Below are 20,415 nucleotides of genomic sequence, written 5' to 3'. Positions count from 1 at the left end.
CGCCGCGCCACAGGTGTGTACTCTATTATGAGGCTTTGGTACCAGTTTTTTCATTAGGTGTAAACAAATATTCCAACATTCTGTACCCTGCCATCCTTAAATTTGTTTTGTTCTTGAATATAAACGTAAGGGTTACTAATTGGTTTCGCTCATTTACAGGGAGGATCGAGGAGAGACCAGTTCGTCCCGGATGAACGTGTAGATGCAAGACTCCAGTAACATAAGGACACGTCATTGACCATCAAAAAGTGAAAATGGAAGTGGGAATCGTGCAACGCCTTGTAGCGATCTCTGTTCTCCTCTTGGTTTCGCATCAATGCAGTGGATCAGACGAGGTAGATGGAGTGTCTTCAAACACAACTGATCCAAGGTGGCAACTGTACCTAAACGAAATTGAGTTCGCACTCAGCAAATACACTGAATGCGAACAAGACATCAGAGAATGTTCTTGTCACAGGAACGTCCTCAACTATGATTTGAAGGTATGGAAGGACCGGGGTGGTATCACAAAGGATCTATTTGAAAAGACCTTAGGCCAAAAAGTGGGCACACATTATCAGATCATCAAACATAAACTGTACAGATCTAAAGAGTGTATGTTTCCATCTCGATGCAGTGGAGTTGAACATTTCATTCTAAAACAAATAAATAGGTTACCTGATATGGAGTTTATTATCAATGTAAGAGACTATCCACAAAGTCCAAAATACACAGACCCCAAACCCGTACTTTCCTTCAGTAAAGTAGATAGCCAAATGTGGGATATTATGTACCCAGCATGGACCTTCTGGGAAGGTGGACCTGCAGTCTGGCCAATATTTCCAACTGGACTTGGAAGATGGGATCTGTTTCGAGAGTCACTGTACAAGGAAGCTAAGAAGTGGCCTTGGGAGGAGAAACATGAAAAAGCATTCTTCAGAGGTTCCAGAACCAGTGCTGAACGTGATCCATTGGTCCTTCTATCTAGAGCTGAACCTGACCTTGTTGATGCCCAGTATACCAAAAACCAAGCATGGAAATCTGATAAGGATACTCTTGGAGCTCCTCCAGCAAAAGAAATTACTTTAGAAGAGCACTGCCAATACAAATATCTATTTAACTTCCGAGGTGTTGCAGCAAGCTTCCGTTTGAAGCATCTCTTTCTATGCAAATCATTAGTTTTTCATGTTGGTAATGATTGGCAAGAGTTTTTCTATCCAGCACTGAAACAATGGGTTCATTACATCCCAGTAAGTCAAGATCTCAATCAGGTGAAGGAAGTGATTGAATTTGTCAAAGCCAATGACAAAATCGCACATGAAATTGCAGAGAGGGGTTTCAAATTAATCTGGGATCATCTTAGAATGGAGGATATAGAATGCTACTGGAGAAAACTGCTCCTAGAATATGCAAAGCTTATGAAATATAAACCTAAAAGAAATCCAGCTTTACAGTTAATGCAATTGAAAGATGAGTTGTAATTATTATGTAATTATTAATACTGGGTTATAAAGTGATACCAGTCTGATATTGTATAATATATACTTTTTGTGGTGAACAGACAGACTTACTCAAAGTATGACACAGTCTATAAATTGTAGAATTGACTCTAGATAGACTATACAGTGAAACAGTATTACTATGATAAGATAGTATATTTCTGTTGGTACTTCCATTTGATACTTAGTACAGTTACCCAGGACTGTTTAGTAACTAACACCATGCTAACAGTCATTGTATACATGTAAACACAGACACTGTACTGCTCCACTGTATTTCCCTAGACATGTAACTGAACTCCCTTTCCACAGATAAAGACATATACATGTATGACCACAATGCTTCGTAAACTTAAAAGTACAAATTATGTATTTATTCCACAAGACTTTAAAAGAGACCTGAGTTATAGATCCCTGTTTATACTCTATTGTGCTGTATGTTAGAATAATATATAATATCTTCATTTGCAACAACAGTTTGTAAACAAATAATTTTGTCTTTAACAACTGGAGAACAAGTTAGCCCTCAGACCACTAACAATAGTGGTCTTAGGTTAGCCATACTTCAGACCACTTTTTAGTGGTCTGAGGCCATACAAATGTGGAGAAAGGAAATTTGCAGTCCCCATAGTCGTTTTCCATATTGTGAGTACAAGCTGCAAATATCTATTGTGGAATGTGTTACTTAACTATGGTTCCTTTTTTAATGGAAATACAAGTTAGTTGTTCTGTTTGATTTGGACTTTTTGTATTCATCTCAAGAGAGGGATATTGAAAGTCTAGAGCAAAATATTTTTATCGACTTTATTTGAGTATCAAAATTTCACTGACAGTAAAGCAATTGAGTTTGTTAACAGACAAGTAAGAACAGTTCTTACTTCTTACTTGCCTGTGGATTGTTGAATAGAAAATAGATATCAGTCCCACTACAGGAGTATGCACGCTGGGCTGCGTAGGAAGGCCAGTACTTGAGTACACATGTACAAATTTGATATGAAATGACACAAACTTTGCACCCAATTTGATAAACTTTAAAACCTTGAAATAATTGACTGGAATTGACAATTAAAATCAGCCTGTCAGCATAGTCATGTTGATCATGACAATATATGCGTCTAATGATTCTAAACAGGTGAAATCTACCCAAGTTCCGAATTCACTTTAAAAACAAAAATATATATTAATGTTCACAGCATTTTACATCAGTAAATTAAGAGGGATAATATAATATTAGAAGTGTTATTTTGTCAAATTTCTCATGAAAGTATAATATCAGTGAAATTTGAATAATTGTTGAGGATTAATGATATTGAAAAATTATATTTTAATAGAGTAGTGACACTGAAATGAGAGACCTGTATATTTCTACAAGTGTCTGCAACTACCAGTCTTTTTGCAATATGAGTAAAGAACCCACAGTTGTAAATTATTTTCTTTTGCATCACAATGTTGTTTTCAAATATAACGTCTTTCATTTGTTCGTTTACATTTGTATAATAAGTGGTCTAACCCACCACTGAACTGAACAGTGCTCTGGAGATTGTCACTTTATAAATTTCATTTTGATTGATTGATTGATTGATTGATTGATTGATTGATTGATTAGTATGGTCATTGAATTTATTGTAACACATAAATGAGATATTTCCAGTCAGTTTACATTATTACTGGTAGTGTATGAATTTGTATAACAATAAGAATATTTTCAGTTGTGCACTCATTGACAATTTAATAATACTTTCATTCATTACGTTGATTTCATATATATATAAATTGACATTATCAGATGCAATACATGGTATTAATGATGGTGTATCATTTCAGCAAGGGTGTTTAAATTTAAACAATTACTGTATATTAACCAAATGTATTATTCCTTAGAACATCTCATGGTATATACTCATATATTAGATTATAACAACTTATTAAATCATGAATATATTTTTTTTCCATTTATGACATAAGTTTATGAAGTGTTCAAGAATTGTCATATCCTTATATACATGTATTTGACATCGCTCTTATCATATTTGTCTTGTGATTTTAACTTCACAGAATTCAATTACAAACTGTAACCAATCAAAATCCTGTCTGAAGTCAGACTTGTGTATATATTCAACCATGTGATCCAGTTTAGTCAAATGATGTCATCATTAGACATATTTGGCAAAAATAATATTTGTAAGATTTAAGAGATCACAGATAAATACTGGTACTTGCACAGGAAGGGCCGATATTAGATAGTTTTATATGTAGAATTACTTTTTCCTCTATTTTGTTTATCTAAATAAATAATACTTAATAGTCTGAAAATATGTATGTGTTTTCAATGCACTCCCTCCACACACACACACACACACACATGCGTGCACACACACACACACACTACAACTTAAATCTTTCACAAGGCCTCGTCGTTCTCATTTCATTTCCATTTGTACCTCACATTCAGCACAAACTACTACAACATGTACAATGAGATGTCATTTCCTGCTATGTTTGGTGTCCACATCAGCTCAACTGACAATTTAAAAGCCCTCATTATGCAATTGCAGATAAATCTTGTTAAGCAACATATTTAGCTTTTAACTGATTTTGCCATATTAGCATGTAGATAGTTTTAAAATCTAGGAAAATGGCCATCATGCATGTGTATGCTCTTTATCTAAATTAAAGCAGTGAAGGTGTGTTCTCATGATAGGCAAATGTCCAACATTCTTGGCTGGTCAAAAGTTACTACTTTCTAAAGTGGTACATTGTTCTCTCATATCAATACTTTTTGCAGGGAAAGTTCAACTATACCACTTAAAATGGTGTCCAGTGATGAATTCCAGATTTTCATCTCTTGTGCTGTCAATTCAGGGAGACAATCAGCACACAAATGCAATATGGCTGGCTTGAAAATCATAACTACCAAAACCAGCTATTTTTATACCATTTCAACATAATGTAAACTCTCTCTAGACAATGTAAACTCTCTCTTGACGAAGCATTAAGATGTCTGCCATTAAACTTCAGTTACTGGTGTGTGCGATGCCACATACATTTGAAAAAAAAATATTCAGACTATCACTTCCTGTACAATATCTTTATTCCACAATGTTTTAAGTTTTAAAGCCCATGTTCAATTACATCATAAATTTTCAAGACCTCTTTTAAAAAAATGAGAATCTTAAAGAGCCAGTGTAAAGTCACTAAAAGATAATAAATATGCTCTAAACTAAGCATATAGACAGATAAATCATGACTCAACCAACCAACCAACCAACCAACCAACTAGCCGAGGATTTCAAAATTTTGTACATCCTTGGCTAGTATTTATTCTTAGACTAGCCAAATAGCATGCAACCAATTCAATCCCTTCATGCTATGTTCACCTACCAGAGACATGACCACTTTTCTATGACAGAGTTCTACATCAAAGACAACTGTCCCAGTCATGGCAAGTTACCATAGTGCTTTTCAACAACAATTCATGTTATGACAGAGACTCGCAAACAAAAAATTTACGATAGCATTTTGAAAATATGAAATGAGATACAATACGAATACTGTCTGAAGTGTTTGTCTTTGCCATATTCATGATTGTAGTACTTAGCTACTAGAGGGTGAAAAGTATTTTTAAAAAAGTGACACTTTTCAGTTATTGAAAAAATAAATGTGTATATTATGCAGTAATACAGTCTCTAGAATTATGACTGGGACAGAATTAATGGAAATGAGAAGCTGTGCTAAGCCTACAGTCATGCGAGATATCGTAATAGTTATCACCATTCTGGTATAGGCACTTCAAAATGTAGTACCTAAATTCTCCTTTGAGTAACAAAAACCAAGGATTCAATTTACAGACTTAGAGTACTTCATGTTAATATACACGATAGTCTTTTTCTACCACAACAATCCAAGTTATTCATTTATGTCTTTACATTCATTGGCCAGCCAAATACAACTTAAACCCTCTTGTCAAGCCCAATGCTTGGAACCTGACCTAAAAATTACATCATGCACATTCAAAAATAAATCATAAATACATCTACACTATTGGTTCCAATGTATAACAACTACCCATGTTAACACCTTCATCACTTAATCTTTTTGTAACAGGAAAGTAACTTTATTGCCCCATAATACATACTACTGATGTGAAACTTGAAAAATATAAACAATTTTTAAACTTAAATTACTACAATTGAAAAAACAAACTTCACTAGGCATTACCAAACAACAGAAGAACATGGAAGTGAAGACAAGAAAGGGGGTTTCATCTCTCTGAAAATTCACTTCTTGTTGTAACAGTACCTCACCTGGAAAGACTATTTACATACAATATTGCAGACCATACATAAACCCATACAGAAAGGAATTCTAGCTTTTCAAAAGCTATGAAGAGAATCTGTTGTTCTGAGTATACTTAACTAATCTGGTATGTTATGGCGATACTGACAATTGTCTTTTCACTTACACATTTATGTAATAATACAGATTACTGAAGGACAGAATTATGGAATGAGGAAATAGCTCTCTTGGCATATTAGTAGGAGGACTCTGTTCTCATTCCATGTAGTAAATAACATAAACTGATTAGTTATTTCTTTCAACTTGCAATAAAACCACTGCAAAGTTGTTGTCGCAAATTATTTCTTCTATATAATCAGCAAAGGGGCAAATAAACAAGATGACAGTAGACACCTCCAATATGATTGTATCTAGTTCATAAGTTTCCATTTTTTATAAAAGTAGTTGAAGTAAAACTATAAAAGTGTTCTGAGTAGTACATGAAGTATTCACAGATCCCTCGTATCAGCAACACTGAACTACCATATTTGTACATAGAAGAGCTAAAACAAGCACCATTATTGGTAAAGAACTGATAAATTTTCAAAGCCATGATGAAAATGGAAGGAAAGGTAGTGAGTGTCCATTGCCGATACTGAAAGTGGTAATTGAAATTGTATGTTGCAATTTTGGAGTAAAATGCAATTGACTGATAATTAGTAGGGTCAATATATCAATAAGTATAAACAATGGAAACTATCTATCAAGTCATGACCCAGTCTTTATTTCATCATTTTCAATGCAAATTCTTTCTTAACTCTGTCACCATATAAATACAGTACACAAAAAGAATGGAAGGGTGTCATCTTTCAACGTAAAACAGATTATCTTATTTTACTTCAAAGATAAACATAGCCTTTGTGAGAAAAAGAGGTACATTAAAATAAACCCCATAAGCCCCAGTCCTTTGCAGGAGTAATTTTGCGTTATATTTTCAGGAAATATTGGGACACACTTCATAGTTCCTAGAGTATTATTCTTATTGGTAAGATGACCTTCATATCACAATATCACACCCTGTATAAGGCATCATTCACATTCTTCCTTATTCCATTTTACTCATTTCAAATTTTGTGGTCATAATTTCTTCATCTGAGTCAAGAAGGCTTGGTAATGCTCTGAAAAATAAGAAAGCATACTTGTCAAATGACTAAATTAAACAAGAACAATTGTCAGCACTTCCTATTTCCATTGCATCTTTCACATCTCTTTCATAATTTTGATTGTAGGTATTTTTTTTAAGGGGGGGGGGGGGGGGGGGGGGCTCTGCAATGAATATTAACATATAGTAAATATATAAATTCTCATGGCTATACCAAAGGCAATAGAAGGGATCCTCTCTTGTGTGCATGGATAAACCTAGTACCTGTATATCACATCTTTGAAAACTAAATCCCTCTTCCCAACTCTTCACTTCACTTCTTATACAACAGGAATATCATTATACGATGTGATAATAACTATTTAATTATGGCATGACCGAAAACTACAAAGTTTCTGAATAATAACTCTTGTGAAAGAAGTGGCTTACAGTTTTATTATCATACTAGCAATGTAACGTGACTTTATCACACAATCTCATTTTATCATTGATAACACTGATTTGAAAATTTACCAGTCATGTAATGGGAATTTTCTATTTTTTGGCTGATCATGTGGTAAAGGTCATACTCCGGGCAAGATACAACAAATTTTGCAGGACTTCCTACTACTTTCCAGGGGTGTTTTGAAATTCAAGGATTTTATAGCCTTTTCACGTGTGAACCCAATAATGGTGTAAAACAACATTATATTGAGGGGATACTTACGCATCAGCAACTGACTGTGGAATGTTTTCTTCAACCCACTTGAGATCAGCTTCAGCTTTGCTGTCTGGAGTGATATGTACCCTGGGTGAACCATTACTCTTACCCCCTACACCTCTCATCTTCATTCCCTCTGTTGAAACAAAAGATATATAAATTTAAAACAGTTCTTTACATCGCAAGTTGTTAAGGTACAAAACATATACGGTTTATGATGGTATACAAGAAATCACAAAGGTTAAATTCTTTGCATAATTCTTTGGCAATTTTTGTCTTATAATACCACTGGCCATCATCCAGTGCCGTCTTACATATAGTACTGTTTACTTTTTATATAAGGGACTGAGTGTGAATGGGGTAAATCAGTGCTAGTTGTAGAAGTCAGTAAAACATTACTGATAGCATCACTTTTTTGAAGGGTAAATCATACCTTTACAACACTCAAATCAACTGTTGATTTCTTAACCTAAGTCTAACAACTGGTCTTTGTACCTACTACATGTACATTACTTTTTAACTTACCAAAGGCATCATTCATCATAGGTTCTTTGCTCTCTTCGTCTCCTTCCTCCTCAGCTAAATCTGTCAATGGTGAGAATGCATATCTCTGGTTGTTAGCAGTTGGTCTCCATAGTACCATAATGACCATTAACACCAGACAAAATAAGAGATGCCAGTAGGCCTCATCTATCCAGAGTTCTTTCCAATCCTACAAATCAAGTATACAAACTAAGTTATTTCTCATATCAATATTGTACTTAGCAGTTTATTTTATGTCTTGGCCTTTGGAAAAATGATTGTCTACAGCAACTACAAATTTCCATGACCACTGTCAACTAAATGCAAGATACTAGTAAGTTATGCCACACTTTCTTTACAATTTTAGCCATGTCAAAGATACAATTGTTCTCCTGTGCTATGAAACAAATGCTGCTCATAACCGAATCAATTTCTGAGTACAGTCAACGAGGTTTGAACATTTTGTTTGTCTTCAAGTCAACAACATCTCACTGAACTACAAATTGTTTATTCTTACAACCCAGCCTTAAATGAAAATGTTTATATAAATGTTGCTAGATTACATGTAGTGGTTACACAGTGTGTGTAACACTTCAAATTATTCAGTGTGTCAACTATTACTATAATATTCAAGCACAATTTGCAAAACTGCGACCTTCAATAAGTTTGCCAATGACCCTGACAAGATCTATAAATCTATCATTCTCCATGAGATCCTTCGGTAACTTCATTTTTCTAAATCTTACGTCTTCTTTGTTCTAAAGTTATCAACGGCATTCACATCTCATGCAGCAAAGCTTCTTGACTATATACGATGCATGTTTTAATTAAAGACTCAAACTAAAACTAGATTTGTTGATGAGAAAGTCAAGACTAATACTTACTGTGAGACAGTCTGTAAATCGGTGTGCTTTAATTGACCACACCATGAAGATTAAAGCAGCAACAACGCTAAATATAAGTGTATTGGTGAAATGTCTGTACAAAGATAATTTAACTACATTGCGACGTAAACGCAAGGTTCTAGTGGTCTGCACTAAACTGGTAAATATGTGAGTCAAGTTAAGGAATTAAACTCTTATACATGTATACAATCCTTCATTCAGTCTTATCTAATATCAAATCTTATCAAACCAACATACACCAGCATCCTATAAAATAGACACCGAAATCTATCAATAAATTTGATGTACAACTGTCTTGACTTCATCCATATACACTGTAATTACTTCTATCAAACGTCAATCTTGTAGCTTCATTGATCACAATCAACAGTTTTACAATTGAATTCCTCAACTGTGGTAGATCTATCACATCTTGTCCGTGTACTAACTACCAGTAATATCATATCAAACTCAATCAAATATCTACACATTTTCCAACATGTATGTATATTGTATATAATAGCTGTCTACTTCATTTAAACACTTTTTCAATGTCACTGATGTCTACAATCTGAATATAAATGACGTGTTTTTCCTACTCCATCTTACATATCAATTACATATCATAAAGGATATCCACCAGCAAATTGCAGCATCAAGAACAGCTAATGGTATGCCAGCTAATAATGCCTGTTTTGAAGGATCTTGCTTGGGCTGAAAGAAACAAAATTCAAGATCAGATGGGGTTCCTGTGCATACTCTGTGTTTGTTTGACCTGAGAATGTTTACTGTGTCCAACTATAATGGTGAGTCAACTAGGAGGCATGGACTGGAGAAAGTCTCCACTTCCGGTGTTTACTAGCTTCACGCACTACACTACTCTACCCTGAAGAAGACCTCCTGTGTGAAGTTGAAAGTTGGTAAATTTAACGTAGACAAAAGGACTTGTCGTTTTTACCAAACTCAATGTTTACTCTTCATACAGCATCTGTCATCATATTCTCAAATCAGAAAATATGTTAGTGTTATTGACACAGGCCCACTTTCCTAGAAAAGATCAGGGAGACTCTTCGTATCAGATACTGTAATTCCAAGATCAACAGAGATGGGGCAATCAAAGTACCTAACATCTATAATCAGCTGATCATACTGCCACCTAGTGGTCAGCTGTAACTAAGCAATGCGTCATTCTGATGAGGATCATTGACCATAAGCATAAGGCAGATGATACTGCCACCTACAGGTCAGCTGTAACTATGGAATATGTCATTCTGATGAGGATCGTCAATTAGGACAGATCAAAAGTGCTATGCTAAAAACTAGGACTGCATGAACATGATAACCTTTGTCATATATAAATTTGAAAATATCTGCCTTGCTTTCTAAAGTTTCTAGTTTTCATGTAGTCTAAACTTACAGTCATTGTGATTCTCTCATGATTGTTTGATTTTGGGATAAACAAACCTGTTTACTTGATTCATATTACGACAGACCATTTGAAATTTTACACTCAAATCAGAAGTATGACATCATCAATCCTTCCTAACAGTGCATGAAAACCTATAAACTTACCCTCAATGACCGGAGACATCCTTCAATTGCACCCAAGATGAAATAGAGGGCACCAACTCCTAAAACTCTGTGCAACATTGGACCTAGACGAGGTCTGTACATCAAATCAATAGCAAAGATAGGATAAATGAATACAACATTGGACCTAGACGAGGTCTGTACATCAAATCAATAACAGAAGATAGGATAAATGAATACAACATTGGACCTAGACAAGGTCTGTACATCAAATCAATAGAAGATAGGATAAATGAATACAAAATTGTCAAAGTATTTGTAAAGAAATAATAGCTCTGGTTTGCGAGAATGAATGGCTGCAATATCAATAGCACTAGATCACCATAGAAACAGAACCTTTCATAAGATGTCTACAGAACAACATTCATCTGCATTCATACACCATTTGAATCTGAGATACACATTATAATGAAATATAAAATATTTCTATGTAGTATTAGGTTGTCAGAAAAGTTGAGAATAAGGAAATGATCATGTATTCATTTTACAGACAAAAATAAATCATATCAATATTGATAGAAAATAATTGTAAACATATTACAAAGCAACAAGAGTAAAATTCACAACATAAACAAAATGCATAAAAGATAAAACACATATTACGTTCAATGCAACGTTCCATGATGTTTTTTTCACTACCACTATTGTATGATGAAGTCAATTCATGAGAAATGTTTTATAACATCCATGCAACAACAATGATACTGTTTTTATGACTTACTTGACAATGCCAAATCCCAAACTAACAATGATCACCAGCATTCTGGCTAGTGTTCTTTTAAGACATGACACTAACTCTGCAAACACTACTGCACCACTCACTGAATCACCATTAGAATTGATATGTTGATATTCACCATAGAAAACAGCTTTTTCTAGCAAACCTGCAAAAAAGAAAATCAAGCAACACTCACATTATTAAACTTGATTGTTTTCTGTCAAGTGAATATCATTGAATCCACTTCAACACAGCTGTATTAATTTCTATGATGTATTTGACTGCAATTTGTTGTAAGTTTCACAAACAAAACATTAGTTGAACAAATAAGAACAAATATCCACACAATAACAAATGCAAGTAATTCAAAAATCCTTTATTCAACAATTACACGTCTCCTATTGCATAATTATTTTGTACATTTGACTACCTAAAACAGGATAAGAACACTTTCAAAAAGTTACCATGCTGGTGTCTATAGTATAAATTAGACTGAACTTAGTAAGATTAGAATTTTTGCAAAGTTTTGGGGACCCAAGTAAGAGAGAAGGAAATCTGGTAAAACTTGCACAAGTTTCCATACCTAGTACCATAATTTTGGTGGGACACCCCAGTGAAATCCTTGGGAATTCAGGTAGAGTTTACCAACGTACCACCACTGAATATTTACTACATCTACTTACCAAGCAGTATGACACCACCTATCCAGAACTGAATTCTCAGAAGGTCTCTCCACTGACAGGCAGAGCAACACAGCCACATGATAGCATAGAGGCAGTATACAATACACATCACACCATAGAACTACAAAATGAAACAGGAATAGTAAATAGTTTGAGTAATAAGACAAGTTCTCAAAACATTTCACACATCTCATATCTCCTTACTCAGATTCTTAATATAAAAACATCTAAATGCAAACCACACATTATGTACTATGTATGTAACTCATCAACAATAGCTCTGTCTTTCAATATCATACTTCCAGTATGCAATAGGTCATTCCAGATTGCAAACAGGCAATTGAGAATACAGCGCCCTTGCTCAAATTCATCACCTCATAGTACCGTTGCTTAAGAGCTATGTCCCTTGATATTCTGTAGAAGTATAAATCAGTGATGTTTTTCGTATTGTTCACATATCGAGGAAAGCAGCAGTGCTCTATGATTAATGGCGTAACCTATACTATGTATACACACAGACAGGAAGTAGAGTGCCACCATGGCAAATTTGGGAAAGGCCCATATCATTTCTTAGCTGACTTAAATATTTGTTTACTTACATGATGTTTGATAACAATCCTTGTTAGTGTATAAAAAACATGTTAGACACAACTAAACACATTTCATAGTTTACAACCCCAAAGAAATATACCTATGGACAAATTAACGTTATTGAGAGTATAATAAATTTATATGATGCGCCAAGGTGAAGTCAAGTTACACCTAGAAGTGAACATAAAGGGTGCTAGCAGTTCTACTTTATCTATGTTGTAATTAACATCATACTTACTATCAGTAGTGGATAGTCAACTGCAGATATGTACCCAGTTTTAGACTCTACTTCAACATTCACTAGAAGAAAAGTCAAATAGATTCCAAAATAACATATACAATCTTCCAAATATTCCATTCTATAATAATAATAACAATAGCTTATTCACTACACTTCTTTCCTAATCAACAGAACGTCACTTGTGTGAAGTTAATTCTACAGATACAAAACTAAACCTTCATTTCGATTAACTATCACGTTCCTACAAATTCACATCAACAAAAGTTGAAATTAGCAAATGAATAAAGTCTTGAAAGAATCATGCTGAAAGGAGGTTATGTGTGGCAGGATGCTTGAATTATGAGATGCTGTACTGTTTTAAACATCATACCTGTTATTTGCATGTCTGCACCACTATCAGGGGTGACCTCAACAATAAACAGATACATTCCTTCTGTCCAGGTAGTTGTAACAACATGGCTATTTTTCTACAATACAAGAACAGAAAATAAAGTTAGTAAAAATGCACCAATACATACAATGGACAACTAAAAACCTGATGAAGGGAAAGCTAAAAAAAAAAAAAGGTTACAAGATTAAATGGTTTTTGTGTATGTGTTTTGTTTTGTTTTGCAAATAACATGCAATAAATTTTATGCTGGTTTGTACAATGGACAGCAACATTGCACTTACTCAGATTAATGAAGAGGAAAATGATACACAATTTGCTCATTGAAAAACAACATTATGAGTACATTTTAAGCAATGTGTGCACACTCGGAAGTAAGATTGTACACTTTTTTGGGCAATGTGTACAGATATTGCATAATGAACTAGATATTATACTATTCATATGTGTTGACTACAACTTAGCCACGGTCTTACTCTTATGGCTAGCAACAATACTTTTGAGAACAGTGTGTGTCAGGGAAGTTGTTGACTTTATGATAATGACTCATACACACAACATCAATAATATCTTCACAAAAAGACAACATTTCAAAGAGCAATATATGACAAATATGGGTTTCCTGTCTGAATTCTAAACTTTGTGGTATTTTTATGACAAGGCAATGTTAACAGACAGGTGTATTACCTCACTAGAGTGGAGAGTTGCTTTGGTGCTTCTTTCTTCAACTTCGGCAGCATCATCACTGTCAGGGTTTTTTTCAACATTGTTTGTGTCATCAGTTATTTTCTTATCTGCATCTTCTGTTTCTTTGGCCTCAGTATCAGCAGTTTCAGCATCTTTGTCATCCCCACCCTTAAAAAAACCCATGAATGTTAACTATAACCAAATTTTCAATGTAATTCAAAAAGATGTAGTAGCCTGGGTATAATATTTTAATATTTGCACTTTTTCATTTTGGTAGTTGGCCACTTCTATCACTGTGTAAGGGACCCACAACATACCCCAAAGTGCAAGTTAAAATGTCATTGATTTCTCAGTCATGAACTGTACTTGGCTTGGTACTGCCCTTTACTGTACAGTACCTAAACTACCCTTCATTTACCATGCCACATGATAAAGTCTGATTTGCATCTCACTTTGTAAAATACCTGACCTGGTCTCCCCTTGTACCTCCATGCCATGACTAATAGTCAAAAACAGTAAATTAAATCAGTGATAAATTACTGTATGAGTATTTCTGATGGTAAACACAAACCCCATGGCCTATGATTTCTTGTCAATAATGACTAAAGATAGCCAACTCACAGCTTTTATGAATTATCAGGACTTGGAAAACAATGTTCCTTGTTATTTGAGAAGAAAATAACCATAATACAAGTTCTTTATACAAAATGAAAACCACACTTTACCTCCTCACGCTTTCTTCTTTCTGTGTCTTTTGTATCTTTTGTTTCTTCTGACTGCTGATCTAATTTTTCCTTTGATCCAGTTGCAGTTTTATTGCTTGGTGGTGGTTCAGGAGTTACTTTTATCACACTGCCACTCTTACTCTCATCCTGGAATCACAAACATGTACATTACAAGAATTGTCACAATCACTGTACACTACTGGTTGTATTTGCTTCCAGATGTCATTTTTACAGAAACTTAGCATTTAAGGATATATGTTTCAATAATTATACTATGTAACATACTGACAAAGGGTTCTCCCCAGCCATAAAGGAATCTTGGTCAGTCATTAATTAATATCCATTCAAAATAATTTCAAATCATAACTTCTTCAGTGTAACATTAAAATACTTGTTCACCTTTTAAAGTGTTCTAAACACAAGCTGATCTTTCTTATCAATTTTTCGTCTTCTATATTTACATTTGAAGTATCATTGATTGCACAAAACCCTCCCCTTGTCTTTCAACTTAAGATCAGATATAAAAAAGTTTATTCTCATGAATACTTACAGGTAAGACATGTGTTTCTCCACATTTGCCAACATAAGGCTCTGCACTCATTTTGCGCATGAAGAGATCTTCATTTGGGCTAACCGTATCAGGATATTCGAAATAAGTTGCATATAGATTTGACTAGCAAAAAATGACAAAAAAATAGTTTGGTAAAGGGATAAACCTAGATTTTAGGGGGACATGCATATTGACAGGATTTCAAACATGACTGTCAGATTAATTATTTGAACGACAATATCTGTTACACAGATATATTTATATACCCACACAGTGCAGATATCTAGGCTCTGGGTGGGATGGCCATCTCTGAAATTTGCTGGCCAAGAACAATTTGAGATGGAGTACCACAACTCTAATTCCATTCTACAATTGAACACTGCTCCAGTATAGGCTGAAACATACATGGAGCTGTAATTGCAATTTTACTTTGCATTCTTTTGTTTTTATTGGCATGTCTATTTGGTTAAAATGTTGAAAGAGTTAATGGCAAGAAATGACTACTTACATCCAGGTACATGTAGTTCTCACTACAGGGTGTCCAGCGTAACATCCAGCTCACAGTAAATTCTTTATTTTCTGTGTTTTCACCTGTACATTTTACTATATTGGATGGAAATACATGGTTTAAGTTACTAATAGTTATAGGTCAAGTCGGAGCACATTTACTGAAAATAATTGGACACCTTTGGGTAAAGTTCCATTAATTTAATAAAGTAATGGAGCTTTACCCAAAAGTGTGTAAAAATATGTGTAAAAAGAGTCCTGTTAACTGAAAAAGGGTCCGCTAAATGAAATTGAGAAAACAGTTGAAACAATGGGGAAGAGTCTAATGATAATGAGATCAATAATTTGATTTGATAATAATTAAAATCAACACATGTGGTGAAAAATTGATTGTTTGTAATGGAAAACAGAATCTAACATGAGGTTATACAATCCATTCACACACACATGACCTATAAACAGTGTATACATAAACATTAATATACAATCATTCACCAACATAGACATCCCTTCCAATCTACACAAAGAATTTTTGTCAAATGTGGGAAACCTATTACAAATAGACAATTAATAATACAGTCATTACTTTTCTGACTGTTTCAAGTTGCATTAGTCTTAATTCACTTTCACTCAATCATCGGATCTGTCATATAAAGTTACTTTAAACAGAAAAAATGAGTATGATTGATAGCAAGATTACTGACATATTACATGTGTAAATCCTAATTATTCTACCCAATGCACACGTCAGTTATTTGCTGTAGTTTATCCAAATCTCATGGTTTCAATTATTTTCAAATATGTCTACCCTCGGTATTCTCAATAGTGATATCTGCAACACCAGCTTGGTAACAACAGACTGACCTGCACTACAGATAGGGTACTTTACTACCAGTTTATAACAGGACTTTGCGCAGCACTTTTTTGACACTCAGAGCATTTCAATACTCCATGTCTGCAGTCGACAAAGTTAACAAACTCATATTGTGGAGAGATTTCAAATATTACTCATCACAATTAACTTACCCATTAGTTTTATTTTACTCCCTTTAAACATACTCTTGGGGAAACCAACATAGCGATCATCCTGAAAACAAAAGAACAAGGTGTGATTTAAATATACACATTGATATGCATTGCTATTCAATGTTCACGTTAGTCACAAAATATATGTACTGAGTATGTTCTTGCAGCAATGCATGAATCCAAATAAACATGAAAATTTGGTCTGGTATAGAAGTATATTTTCCTATAACACTGTGGAGGAAAATTATGGTAACAGGTCTTGGGAGCTCAGGTAGGCTTTACCTACTGTCAGTAGGTAAACAGTTCACACAGTAGTCACATTACTCACTTCACCAGTTACTACCATCTGCATCTATTATTTAGATTTGTGTGTCATATAGTGTCAGCTTGGTAAGGCTAAACGTTTCACCCAAGAGTGGATCTGAGAAGTACACTAAACTTAAAAACAGTCAAATTCCACAAACTCAGCTTGCCGAAGTGATAATGTCTAATAATAAACTCTAATTAATGACAATTATACTCCCCTTTGTTTCCATCATGATAAATGGAATTCATGTCACTAATATTCACTTTTGCTGTGCAATAAGAACACTATTGTTGGATGATGTGGTGTTATCAACTAGACTGGATAATGTACAGCTGTTACCCTTCTATAGGAAGTGTTAATAATAAGTACTGATATGATCACATATTGTATTACACATATTAACATTTATTCAATGGAGTGATATTTCAATGATTTGTACATGTGATTTGAGATTAACACAACCTATTTCATGCTAGGCAATTCAGTAGGAAATTTACTCCAGACTTTCCCAGCTTTGTTTAGCTTAAGACTTGGAGTACACAGTGGTTTTACTGGTATTTGGAGGTATCTCACTTGCTTGACACTTGATTATATCTATAATTAACATGTTAAGAATGACACATTACCAATTTTATTGCTTTCTATTTGCATGGAAAACATGGTAAATTAGGAAATCTGCATTTGACTTTTTGTCTGCAGAAGGAGGAATATTCAATTTCATAAAGTTTTTTGTATGAAATATAATTCAACACTGGATAGCTTGAATAAGTCCATTTTTGTTCACATAATGTTTCTTTTCACTTAGCTTTTAAAACTTTTATTGTGTTACAGGAAACTATGCACTGTTTCACATCGGTAGACAGTGCAGACACTCAGTCCTATTGGTAAATGTAGTACTGTGACTGTTCAGTACACTACCTACATGATGTAGTTGTTTTTATGACATATTTTTTCAGACATATACCAGAGGGGTTCACATCACAGCTCCTACTTTTCATGAATAAGGAGACAAATCAAAATATGGATCCAGAAATTATAGTGGTTCACCATTAAACAAAATGTGACAACACAGGTTATAATAAACGTGCAGTACTATACGTCATAATTTAATATGGAAAGTATAAAGGTTACTAGTATAAATCAAAGCATTATCCAGTCTTTAAAGAGAGAGCATACAATTAAAACTGTGAACACGCACACACACACACACTTGATTTTTATATATTGTATCCAATATAGACTATCAGCTGAAAAATTATTGGTGCCTGGTACATTGATTGACTGGTGTCCTTCTAGATGATCAATTTGGAGAAAAACAACTATTCTTACTTTGGAAAAGGTACTCTAGATATTTATTGAATACATAATACTACATATCAAACTATATGTAGTTTTAGAGTTTAGTTTCCCTCGCTAGTATCACTAGAATGGTATGGCACCAGATTATCTATCAGGCCATCACAAATTGGCACTATGCTATGCATGTTCAGGTTTATTCCTCGAAGATGCTAGCTCAGTGTGCATGTCTCAATTCCAAAATTACAAATAAATACTTCCGAGGAACTATGGAGAATATGTGACATATCATACAGTACAATGACTAAAGTAAAAACCTAGAAAGCTGATTTATGAGTATATTTTTTTCTTGCAGGCATTATGTAGGCAGATGGCAGTTGCCTAGTAGCTGGATTAAACTATTAATAAACAACACATGGAGGAGTAAAATTACCTTACTGTGCTTTGTTCAATATGAAACCAATATTTGAAAACTAATATCAATGACAACTTATGACATATAATAATTTGTCTTTTGAAGGCAAAGTTGCACAAGGTAATTTCTAGTAGGTATGTGTACGTAGGGCAATTCAATGGGCAATGTGAGATGCAACTTGTGATAAATTGCAAAAAATCTGACATGTATGGTCTCTTGCAATGCACCTGGTGACGTTGCAAGCTGCTGTGATTATGTGTGTACATGAAACAATTAGTTGTATGCAACAAATTGTTTTGTGTGTTGCTTAACAATTGCCTGTGTATTTTGGCCTTTTGAGAGACTTCCAATGTCCTAATAATATTCCATACATTTTGTGGTTTTGCCATTTATCTATAAATCCTTGTGGCAGATACCATTTCTAATATAATCTATAGTCTTATTGATGAAAGTTAAAAATGAAATATGAATTTATGATAAAAATGATCAATATATCATGTAAAACTGCATACTTCAATGAACACAACATAGAAAATTTCTTGATCATAGACTAGGAATTAGCTTGTCTTATTCAGAGTAGTGAACTGAATGCATAGTCAGTAGTGAACCAAACTAAGGTATTCCTTATGTTAGATGACTGTCATATTTTCATGGTTACAGGCAGTGTTTAGATTAATCAAAATTTATATCTAGTCATGCATCTTATCTTAAACGATTGGTAATTTTCATCTTACTTTCAAGAACTGATAATATGAATGATTAATTAGTAATACCGACATATTATCTATTCATGAGCAAAATTATAATTATCATTACAAAAAAGTGCTTCAATTTTTTTCTAAATATGTTGTTTTTTGTTTTCTGCAGGGTGGGGGGGGGGGGTGTCTGCCATTTTTAATGACCTGAAATCCTAGTTTCTGAATGAAATTACAGGACTAATGGTAATTCCCTTGGCAACACTGTGGAGTGCTAGCTCATTCTGATGAAGGTTTATGATTTTCTTACAAATATTATTTTCCGCAAATGAAGATAAATTAAATGATACAAATCACAACTAACTGATTCCACAAGCCCATCTAAATACTATTTCTGTTACCCCATTCAAAGTACAATTCTAAATTTACAGGTTTTGTGTCTATCTTGACAATTTTATGTGGTATTACATGTAATATAGATTGTAGTCTATTTGCATACTCAGTAAAAAATAAATAAAGATTCTGGTTCTAACCAAATACTGGTGTAAGAAAATGGGCAAACTAAAATTTAAAGACACTGTTTCAAATGAAATATCAGCCAACTATTAAAACACTGCATGGATGGCCGGCCACATCATCAACATCAATCACGTTGACGATTACCATTTATTCATAAAATGAAATAAACATTTCTTAGCAACAGCACAGTATCGACTGTTTTGGCGTAGTAGTTTTATGTCTGCCTTATACAAAGTTTAAAGAAGTCTACGAACCTTTGACAAAACTGCTTCGAATTTCCCTTGCTCGGGATAGCAAAAACATCCAGTTACGATGAAAGACAAAACGACGATCCCCAACTTCGCCATCTTGCAATGATGTCCTTCTGCGCAAGGTTGATGACCTTTGCTCCGACCTAAATTTTCTATTCAATATAACACTAACGTTGATTGGATATATTTCACCCATGGCGGGGAA

At 34.0% G+C, this 20,415-nt stretch overlaps 2 protein-coding genes across 2 annotated transcripts; one reads left to right on the top strand and one right to left on the bottom strand.

Annotated features, from left to right (window-relative positions):
• The first annotated feature begins 163 nt into the window (after positions 1 to 163).
• On the top strand, positions 164 to 3,030 carry LOC144453399 (protein O-glucosyltransferase 1-like). The gene has a single exon (XM_078144683.1). It carries the CDS (start codon positions 255 to 257, stop codon positions 1,458 to 1,460), a length of 1,206 nt encoding a protein of 401 aa, XP_078000809.1. The 5' UTR covers positions 164 to 254; the 3' UTR covers positions 1,461 to 3,030.
• A 1,529-nt stretch (positions 3,031 to 4,559) lies between these two features.
• Positions 4,560 to 20,306, bottom strand: LOC144450274 (transmembrane protein 87A-like). Its single transcript, XM_078140876.1, has 16 exons — positions 20,214 to 20,306; positions 16,728 to 16,788; positions 15,703 to 15,797; positions 15,195 to 15,317; positions 14,645 to 14,791; positions 13,920 to 14,087; positions 13,215 to 13,311; positions 12,842 to 12,903; positions 12,013 to 12,133; positions 11,333 to 11,495; positions 10,594 to 10,687; positions 9,658 to 9,735; positions 9,022 to 9,189; positions 8,141 to 8,327; positions 7,622 to 7,751; positions 4,560 to 6,931 (listed from the first exon to the last, which is right to left on the bottom strand). Exons 1-16 carry the CDS (start codon positions 20,304 to 20,306, stop codon positions 6,859 to 6,861), a joined length of 1,860 nt encoding a protein of 619 aa, XP_077997002.1. The 3' UTR covers positions 4,560 to 6,858.
• Positions 20,307 to 20,415: the final 109 nt, after the last annotated feature.

The sequence above is a fragment of the Glandiceps talaboti genome, chromosome 2 (genome assembly GCF_964340395.1).
Source record: "Glandiceps talaboti chromosome 2, keGlaTala1.1, whole genome shotgun sequence".
Taxonomy (NCBI): Eukaryota; Metazoa; Hemichordata; class Enteropneusta; family Spengelidae; genus Glandiceps; species Glandiceps talaboti.
This window is presented reverse-complemented; position numbering and strand designations above follow the sequence as displayed.